The 10764-nt window shown below is 42.6% G+C and overlaps 1 protein-coding gene across 1 annotated transcript; it reads left to right on the forward strand.

Moving 5' to 3' along the window:
• The first annotated feature begins 776 nt into the window (after positions 1 to 776).
• On the forward strand, positions 777 to 4416 carry LOC127346970 (uncharacterized). Its single transcript, XM_051373204.1, has 5 exons — positions 777 to 1669; positions 1758 to 1809; positions 1944 to 2833; positions 3975 to 4111; positions 4220 to 4416. Exons 1-5 carry the CDS (start codon positions 777 to 779, stop codon positions 4414 to 4416), a joined length of 2169 nt encoding a protein of 722 aa, XP_051229164.1.
• The last annotated feature ends 6348 nt before the right edge of the window (positions 4417 to 10764 follow it).

The following is a 10764-nucleotide window of genomic DNA, read 5'->3' on the forward strand; positions in this document are numbered from 1 at the left end:
GTGAAGGACCAGACCTGCTTTTTAGAAAGGGTTTTGTCAGTTTGCATGTACGGGACCTCTTCTCTATTAGTAGTATGAGCCAAAACAATTACTTGTCGCTATAACCATCTAGTCAGATCCAGCTTCCCAGGTGGAAAATCCCATAGAAGGTGAAGGTGAACAAAAGGCTATGCAATTTGAGGCATCTGCTAGGAGGAGTTCCAGAATGAGCAGCCAAGGAGACACATCTACCAGATTTGCTGACAAGGCCACAACAACTACTGAGAAGAAGGATTTATCAGGTACTTCGCTAAACACTTTCAACTCCTTTGCTATCTTAGATGATGATGATATTATTGCTAGAGCCCTTGAAATGGGTGTTAGTCATTGTTCCTTACCTCTTGAAAAAGTGCATTGTCTCAAAGATTTAGAGATAGCTAGACACTCCATCAAAGAAATGCAGGAAAAGAAATAGCTGCAGACAATGAACCAGATAAAGTTTTAGTTCTAGGGTTCAGCAATAATATGGAACATGATATGGATGATTTCACTCCTGTGGTGTCCAGAAGAACGAAAAAGCAAAGGAAATCAGCAGAGAAAAAAAGAAGACGAGGGACACCAGCAAAATCAGGTGTTGCCTCGGGAGGAGCACTAGCAAAATCCAGTGCTGCCTCGGTGAAAGTTCTCAATGACCACCCTTTGTGTGGCATTGTGACTGGAACCAGAAAAAGAAGGAAGAATTACAAGTATCTATGATAGGTGCTACTTTAAATTGTAGAGGTGTTGGCAAGAAAGGTATGAGTGTGTTTCTGACAGATTACCTCAGAAATCAGGAGGTTGATTTTATTGGTCTGCAAGAAACAATAAAGACAGATTATTCTCCTGCTTTCTTCAGGAGATTTGACCATATGAATGAGTTTGAATGTAGATGGATTCCTTCTATTGGCAGAGGTGGTGGGATTCTGGGTGGCTTTAGGTCATCCAAGTTTGATATTTGTAAGACTGAGGTTGGCAGATTTTATATCAAAATTACTCTTCTAGATAAAAAAATACAGATGAAATGGAATTTGATCATTGTCTATGGAGCTGCTCAACTAGATGACAAGGAAGATTTCTTGATTGAGCTGGGAAATGTCTGCAGTGACCAAGAGTTACCTCTGCTCATTGGGGGATACTTTAACATCATTAGATTCCCTTCAGAAAAAGATAAAATCATGAGGAGAAACAGATGGACTGATATGTTCAATGCCATCATCAATTGTCATGGTTTGAGAGAGCTATATCTGTCAGGTGGACAATATACTTGGTCTAATAATCAACAAGATCCTACTCTGGAAAAACTTGACAGGTTTTTGATGAATGATGCTTGGGAAACTTTGTTTCCCCTCACCACAGTTCATAAGCTTGTCAGGGAGGTGTCAGACCACAATCCCTTGATTCTTGATACTATGGAACAGAAAGATAAAGCTGTCAGAGATTTTAAATTTGAAAAAGCTTGGTTGCAAGAAGATTTCATGAGCAGAGTTTCCAGGGCTTGGCAGATTCCTGTTAGAGATCTTGACAGCCTGGGAAAAATACAGCAGAAACTAAAGAATGTCAAGAAAGATTTGAAAGGTTGGGGAGCAAATTTGAAAGTAAGAGATATCAAAAGAAAAAAGGAGATTAATAGTGAGCTGGAAGAAATTGAAAGGTTGGAAGAAAATCAATCCTTGTCTGCCACATAGATTAGAAGAAGAACCCAGTTACAACATGAGCTACTGACCATTCTGGACAAAGAGGAGAAATACTGGCAGCAGAGATCCAGAGAGAAATGGCTCCTTCAGGGTGATTGTAACACCTCCTTTTTTCATAGAATTTCTAATGGTTGTAAGATAAATAGAACAATTTTCTCTATGACTGATGGTGATAACATTATCCATGGAACATCTGACTTACTGAACCATGCTACAGCTTTCTATAAACAGCTTTTTGGCCTAGCTACTGACTCTGGTATCAGATTAGACAATCACATTTGGTCTGCTGTTGATACTACCAGCGATGAGGAGAGAGAGACAATGGATAGAAACTTCAGTGAGGAACAAGTAAAAAATTCCATTGACCAGATTGAAAATAACAAGGCAGCTGGACCTGATGGTATCCCAGCAGAGTTCTACAAAGAATGCTGGGATATTATTAAGGTAGATATGATGATTGCCTTCCATGATTTTCATAGGCATGCAATTGATTTGAAAAAGATTAATTATGGCATTATAAAATACAAACCAATTTGTCTTTTGCAAGTCCTTTTCAAGATCTTCACAAAAGTTTTAACTATTAGAGCAATTCCAATCATGAACAAGGTGATACATCCTTGCCAGACTGCTTTCATAAAAGTAAGATATATTACTGATGGGGTTGCTCTGCTGCAAGAGGTTCTGAGAGAGGCAAAGTTCAGAAAACAACAAGGAGTTGTGCTGAAGATTGATTTTGAAAAAGCCTATGATAAAGTCAACTGGGATTTTCTGTTTGACTGTTGCAGGCAGAAGGGATTCAGTGAAAATTGGTTGATCTGGATAAAAAAAGCAGTTGTTGAAGGAACTCTCAGTGTGAAAGTTAATGAAAAAGTTGGTCCATACTTTGGCAGTCATAAAGGGGTCAGACAAGGAGATCCCTTTGCCCCCTTCCTGTTCAACATGGCAGCTAACATCGTTGCTAACATGGTCTCTGTGGCACAGCAGAATGGACTCTTTGTTGGTTTGGCTGACAATATTATCACTAGAGGAGTTGCTGATGACACAATCTTATTGATTCAAGATGATTTGGAGCAAGCTAGAAATCTCAAGCAGCTGTTATATCTCTTTGAAGCCATGTCTGGGTTAAAAATAAATTTTGAGAAGAGTGAAGTTATGTTGATTCTTCATGATGATAGCAATATCCAAACTTACTCATAACTGTTCAACTGTCAAAGTGGTACTTGGCCAATAAAATACTTGGGCACTCCCATTTGTGCAAGAAGACCCACTGTAGCTGAAATGGGGTTCCTTGGAGACAAGACAAGGAAGAAAATGAGTGCATGGGTAGGAAATAATATGTCCATAGGTGGAAGAGTGATAAAAATTGGTGCCTGTCTTTCCAGTACAGGTGTATATCAAATGTCCATGAGATTGTTGCATAAAAAACTATTGAAGAGATTGACAAGCCTATCAGGTCCTTCTTCTGGGCTGGAAGTGCAGATAAGAGAAAGTATCACTTTGTTAAATGGAGATGGATTTGTAAGCCAAAGAAAAAAGGGGGTCTGGGTTTGAAAGATCTCACAAAATTCAATATCAGTCTCATGTGCAAATGGTGGTGGAAAATTGAATCCTCCAACAGCCCCTGGCATGATTTCATGTGTAAAAAATATCTCAGAGGATCTAGGGTCTTCTTCTCAAAAAACAGACCAGGTGACTCACCCCTTTGGAATGATATGCAAAAGATAAAAAGCTTCTATTTATCTGGCAGAAGAATGAAAGTTGGGAATGGGAGACTGACTAGTTTCTGGCAAGATGCTTGGTGTGACAAAGTCCCCTTGAAAGATTCCTTTCCTGAGATCTTCCACATTTGTAATGAGCAAGAGATCACAGTTGCTGCTGCAGCTAACCTTGGGTGGAATTTTTCCTTCAGAAGATGCATGTCTCCAGATCTTGCTGTTCAAGTACATGGGCTGTTGGGAATTGTGAGACAGTTTTCTCTATTCCAGGCAAAGGATAAACCTTTTTGGAAATGGACTAAAAATGGAATCTTCTCTGTGATATCTATGTATAATCATATTTGTAGGAATGGGATAGACAGATCTTTTAAGCATATGTGGAAGAGTAACATACCTCTGAAAATAAAAATCTGGCTGTGGTTAATCTGGCACAACGCAATTGCCTCGAAAGACAATTTGCTGAAAAGGAACTGGAATGGGAATGCCTCATGTCAATTCTGCCATCAGAATGAAAGCATATCTAGTTTGTTTTTTAACTGTGTTGCAGCAAAATATGTGTGGAGTACTATGGCAAGGGCTGTGGGGCAACTGACATGCCTGGGAGTTTTACTCAATTCTTCTGGTGGTTCCCTAATCTGACTCCTGCTAGCAGAAATGTTCAGATAGCTGGCCTGGCTGCGATTTGTTGGGAAATTTGGAAACTCCGTAATAGAGCCTGTTTTGACAAGAAGTTAATCAAGTCTCCTAGTGAACTAATTAGTCTATCTGTGGTGTTTATAAAACACTGGGCAGGTCTCCACAACGCTGCTGATGAAAGGAACATCAAAGCTGGAGCTGACAATCTACTTCGGTTGGCTGCCGCTGCTACTGCTACGTCTTCATCTAATGGAGGCAGCTCTGGTGGAAGAACCCTGGCTATCATGGATGCTGTACCAGTTGAACGCGGAGAAGATGACATGGAGACTGACGATGATGCCAGAAACGGATAAACCCCCATTGATGTTGAATCCTGCTGCTTTTGTTGATGATGGATGACAAGCTTGCTGATCACTGATCCTTTTGTTGCTTTCTATGCTTAGATAGAAGTTCTAAAAATTATGTCGATTTCATCTACTGGGTTGTAATAACTCTTTAAACGCTAGCATTAGGCGGCGCTCCCTCCCCCCTTCTTTTTCCTGTGTTGTGAACTACTGTTGTTTTTTGTTATCTCCTGATAATGAAAATCGATCCCCTGAGGGGTGGATCGCTTGAAAAAGAAAAAAAATAACCATCTAGTCTCACTACTATTTTAGGAAGGATTCTTGTTTCGATATGGGGAGCACTTCGCTGGATCAACCGGTGCTATAGCATCACGTAGCAATGTCCTAATAAAGTTGGTCGTTTCTATGCACTCCTCCCGGTTGAGGTGCAGCTTCTCGATCTTTAGGGACCCATCCCTGCTCAGAATAAGAAAGTGCCCCGATCGTGTGTAAACTGACCGGACTGTTTCATTGTTGTACTCCCTCCGGTCCGAAAAACTTGGCGGAAGCCTAGTATAAATACGTTTTACAACTAAGACCTATAGATTCTCAACAATAGTACATGCACGCGGGAGCTAGCACACACGCACAGCACGTGTGCGGTCAGACGTTTTCCCGGACACATGCATGAGAGAGCTAGCTGGAGTGCGGGTTGAGTTCAAGTAAAAGTGGAGGGCTTTTATACAAAATAAGCAATCCGGCATTTTTTTAGGATCAGAGGGAGTAGCTTTTTCTATCCAGATGTCTTCCATTCTAAAAGGTCCGCAGAACTCGATAAGCAATGAGATACACAAAGCAACGACTTCACCAATTTTGTTTGCTCCTATATTCGTAACTATTATGTGAAATGTAACAGATGTCTCTTTGGGAGGAGTCAAGTGGGTGAACGTGAGATGAGACTGAAGTAGAAACATGTATATATATATAGACGACCAGTACGATATGGAATTATGGACCGGCAAGAAGACGCATTTGTGTTTGTGAACGAGCTATATAAGAGACATCATTGTACAACAGATTATGATAGGTAGAATTCCCTCGGAGACAAGGAACACATAAAGCATCGGGCAGAGCTAGTAGAATTCCCTCAGAGACAGGGAACACATAAAGCATCAACTGAACACCAAAACCTCTTCTTCATTTGAGTCCTTAGAGCATCTCCAGTCGCGTCCCCCAAAGCGTCCCCCAAAGGGATTTGGGGCGCGCCGGACAGAAAATGCGTTCCAGCCGCGTCTCCCAAAGCCCATTTTTGTCCGGCGCGCCCCCATTCGGTGTCCGGCGCCCCGAGTCCGTCCCCGTCCCACAGGGGACGCACCGGGCACGCCGGACACAACGAAAAGCGAGGCGGGGAGTGGCGGGGCTGACGCGTCAGCGGCACAGTTAATCTTAACCTAACCGTCGCCTACCTCGCGACGGAAGTTATTCGCGCGCAGTGACACACGGCGGCATCTTTGCCTTAATAGCGACGGAGGGGCAGGCGAGACGTCTCGTCGGTGCTGCGCAGCCTCCACGCGTCGCCGGCGTTCGCAGCCACCGCCCGTTCCCGCGCGATCTTCCCGCCTCTTCTCGCCTGTTCCCGTGCTTTCTTCCCGGCGCCGGCGTCTATAAAAGGTCTCCCGGCTCAACGGTAGCCACCACACCCCGCCGGCAACAAACACAGCCCTCGTCGCTCCACCGCCGTCTCCTCCACCACCAGTAGCAATGGCGAACCTCCCCGGCGCTGGCCACTTCCCTCCACCGCCGTTCCCTCCACTTGCAGTCCCGGAAACGCAGGTCGACACCGACCCCTCAGCAGCGGCCCGGGAAGAGCGATGGTGTGCACACCGTCAGCAGCGGCGGGAGGCAATGCAGCAGCAGGCCCGCCAGCAGCGGGAGGCGGTGCAGGCGGCGGATCTGGCGGCGTTCTGCGCCCATGGCCCCGCTGCTGGCGAGGCCGCGGCGGCAGCAGCGTGGCTGTTATCACCAGAATTTGACCGGATCAGAGGTGGGCCGTGATTAAGATGGATTTGAAGAATATACACGGAAGATATACATGAATCGGCCTTGTACACGAAGTTTGGGCTAGTTTGCCCGTGTATCTGTAAATATAGTAGGATACGTGTCGGTTAGATAGAATTTGGCTCGTACACGGTTGGGATTATTCCCACGTTAGAAAGTCTACGGACTATAAATATGTATCTAGGGTTATTGAGAAAGACAACAATCACGTTCACAACAAACCAATCTAGGCGCATCGCCAACCCCTTGTTTCGAGGGTTTCTTCCGGGTAAGTGATACGTCTCCGACGTATCGATAATTTCTTATGTTCCATGCCACATTATTGATGTTATCTACATGTTTTATGCACACTTTATGTCATATTCGTGCATTTTCTGGAACTAACCTATTAACAAGATGCCGAAGTGCCAGTTCCTGTTTTCTGCTGTTTTTGGTTTCAGAAATCCTAGTAACGAAATATTCTCGGAATCGGACGAAATCAACGCCCAAGTTCCTATTTTCACCGGAAGCATCCAGAACACCCGGGAAGGACCAGAGGGGGGGCACTGGGCCCCCAGACCATAGGCCGGCGCGGCCCAGGCCCTGGCCGCGCCGCCCTATGGTGTCGTCGCCCCTTCGACCCTCCTGCGCCGCCTCTTCGCCTATATAAAGCCCCTGGATCGAAAACCCTGAAACGATTGACGAAAACCACAGAAACCTTCCAGAGCCGCCGCCATCGTGAGGCCAAGATCTGGGGGACAGGAGTCTCTGTTCCGGCACGCTGCCGGAGCGGGGAAGTGCCCCCGGAAGGCTTCTCCATCGACACCGCTGCCATCTCCACCGCCATCTTCATCACCGCTGCTGCTCCCATGAGGAGGGAGTAGTTCTCCATCGAGGCTCGGGGCTGTACCGGTAGCTATGTGGTTTATCTCTCCCATGTACCTCAATACAATAATCTCATGAGCTGCTTTACATGATTGAGATTCATATGAGTTTGTATCACAATTTATCTATGTGCTACTCTAGCAAAGTTATTAAAGTAGTTCTATTCCTCCTGCACGTGTGTAAAGGTCACAGTGTGTGCACCGTGTTAGTACTTGGTTTATGCTATGATCATGATCTCTTGTAGATTGCGAAGTTAACTATTGCTATGATAATATTGATGTGATCTATTCCTCCTACATATGCATGAAGGTGACAGTGTGCATGCTATGTTAGTACTTGGTTTAGTCTATTGATCTATCTTACACTATAAGGTTACTAAATATGAACAAATTGTGGAGCTTGTTAACTCCGGCATTGAGGGTTCGTGTAATCCTACGCAATGCGTTCATCATCCAACAAGAGTGTAGAGTATGCATTTATCTGTTCTGTTATGTGATCAATGTTGAGAGTGTCCACTAGTGAAAGTCTAATCCCTAGGCCTTGTTCCTAAATACTGCTGCGTTACTACTGCTTGTTTCTTGTTTCACCGTGTGTTACTACTGCTGCAATACTACCACCATCAACTACACGCCAAACAAGCTATTTTACGGCACCGTTGCTCTGCTCATATATATTCATACCACCCGTATTTCACTATCTCTTCGCCGAACTAGTGCACCTATTTGGTGTGTTGGGGACACAAGAGACTTCTTGCTTTGTGGTTGCAGGGTTGCATGAGAGGGATATCTTTGACCTCTTCCTCCCTGAGTTCGATAAACCTTGGGTGATCCACTTAAGGGAAAACTTGCTGCTGTTCTACAAACCTCTGCTCTTGGAGGCCCAACACTGTCTACAGGAAAGGAGGGGGAACGTAGACATCAAGCACTTTTCTGGCGCCGTTGCCGGGGAGGAAAGGTAAAAGGCACTCATACTCTGGTTCCAGGTAAAGTACTTTTCTGGCGCCATTGTGTTTGTGCTCGAAGCTATTTCCTTTAGATCCTGCAATTGCATCTTTTTGTTTCTTGTTTACACTAGTAAGGCATAATGGACAACATCTGTGAGCTTTTTATTCTATTTCCTGAGTCAAGACATGAATGGTTTAATGCGAAAATTAAAAAACCCATGGAATCTTATTTGCATGCTAGTAGCAATGATATTAGTATGAACGCTTTGAACACCATTGTTGCTAATGATATAGAAAATTCTAAGCTTGGGGAAGCTGGTTTTGATGAGCATGATCTTTTTAGTCCACCAAGCATTGAGGAGAAAATTTTCTTTGATGATACTTTGCCTCCTATTTATGATGATTATAATGATAGTGGTCTTTTGGTGCCACCTACTATGGAGAGTAAATTTTGTTGTGATTATACTATGCCTCCTACACTTGATGAGAATAATAATGATAGCTACTTTGTTGAATTTGCTCCCACTACAACTAATAAAATTGATTATGCCTATGTGGAGAGTAATAATTTTATGCATGAGACTCATGATAAGAATGCTTTATGTGATAGTTATATTGTTGAGTTTGCTAATGTTGCTACTGAAAGTTATTATGAGAGAGGAAAATATGGTTGTAGAAATTTTCATGTTACTAAAACACCTCTCTATGTGATGAAATTTTTGAAGCTACACTTGTTTTATCTTCCTATGCTTGTTACTTTGCTCTTCATGAACTTGTTTATTTACAAGATTCCTTTGCATAGGAAGCATGTTAGACTTAAATGTGTTTTGAATTTGCCTCTTGATGCTCTCTTTTGCTTCAAATACTATTTCTTATGAGTGCATCATTAAAACTGCTGAGCCCATCTTAATGGCTATAAAGAAAGAACTTCTTGGGAGATAACCCATGTGTTATTTTGCTACAGTACTTTGTTTTATATTTGTGTCTTGGAAGTTGTTTACTACTGTAGCAACCTCTCCTTATCTTAGTTTTGTGTTTTGTTGTGCCAAGTAAAGTCTTTGATAGTAAAGTAAGTACTAGATTTGGATTACTGCGCAGTTCCAGATTTCTTTGCTGTCACGAATCTGGGTCCACCTCCCTGTAGGTAGCTCAGAAAATTAAGCCAATTTACGTGCATAATCCTCAGATATGTACGCAACTTTCATTAAATTTGAGCATTTTCATTTGAGCAAGTCTGGTGCCATTTTAAAATTCGTCAATACAAACTGTTCTGTTTTGACAGATTCTGCCTTTTATTTCGCATTGCCTCTTTTGCTATGTTGGATGAATTTCTTTGATCCATTAATGTCCAGTAGCATTATGCAATGTCCAGAAGTGTTAAGAATGATTGTGTCACCTCTGAATATGTTAATTTTTATTGTGCACTAACCCTCTAATGAGTTGTTTCGAGTTTGGTGTGGAGGAAGTTTTCAAGGGTCAAGAAAGGAGGATGATATACTATGATCAAGAAGAGTGAAAGCTCTAAGCTTGGGGATGCCCCGGTGGTTCACCCCTGCATATATCAAGAAGACTCAAGCGTCTAAGCTTGGGGATGCCCAAGGCATCCCCTTCTTCATCGACAAATTATCAGGTTCCTTCTCTTGAAACTATATTTTTATTCGGTCACATCTTATGTGCTTTACTTGGAGCGTCTGTATGCTTTTATTTTTGTTTGTGTTTGAATAAATTGGATTACATCATGCTTGTGTGGGAGAGAGACACGCTCCGCTGTTGCATATGAACACATGTGTTCTTAGCTTTTAGTATTCATGGCGAAGTTTCCTCTTCGTTAAATTGTTATATGGTTGGAATTGGAAAATGATACATGTAGTAATTGCTATAAATGTCTTGGGTAATGTGATACTTGGCAATTGTTGTGCTCATGTTTAAGCTCTTGCATCATATGCTTTGCACCCATTAATGAAGAAATACATAGAGCAGGCTAAAATTTGGTTTGCATATTTGGTTTCTCTAAGGTCTAGATAATTTCTAGTATTGAGTTTGAACAACAAGGAAGACGGTGTATAGTCTTATAATGCTTGTAATATGTCTTTTATGTGAGTTTTGCTGTACTGGTTCATCCTTGTGTTTGTTTCAAATAGCCTTGCTAGCCTAAGCCTTGTATCGAGAGGGAATACTTCTCATGCATCCAAATCCTTGAGCCAAACAACACTATGCCATTTGTGTCCACCATACCTACCTACTACATGGTATTTCCTGCCATTCCAAAGTAAATTGCTTGAGTGCTACCTTTAAACAATTCAAAATTTATCACCTCTGATTTGTGTCAATGTTTTATAGCTCATGAGGAAGTATGTGGTGTTTATCTTTCAATCTTGTTGGGCAACTTTCACCAATGGACTAGTGGCTTCATCCGCTTATCCAATAATTTTGCAAAAAGAGCTGGCAATGGGATTCCCAGTCCCAAATTAATTAACAAAAATAGACACTCCTCCATGGTATGTGATTGTTGG

This window comes from Lolium perenne, chromosome 4 (genome assembly GCF_019359855.2).
Source record: "Lolium perenne isolate Kyuss_39 chromosome 4, Kyuss_2.0, whole genome shotgun sequence".
NCBI lineage: Eukaryota > Viridiplantae > Streptophyta > Magnoliopsida > Poales > Poaceae > Lolium > Lolium perenne.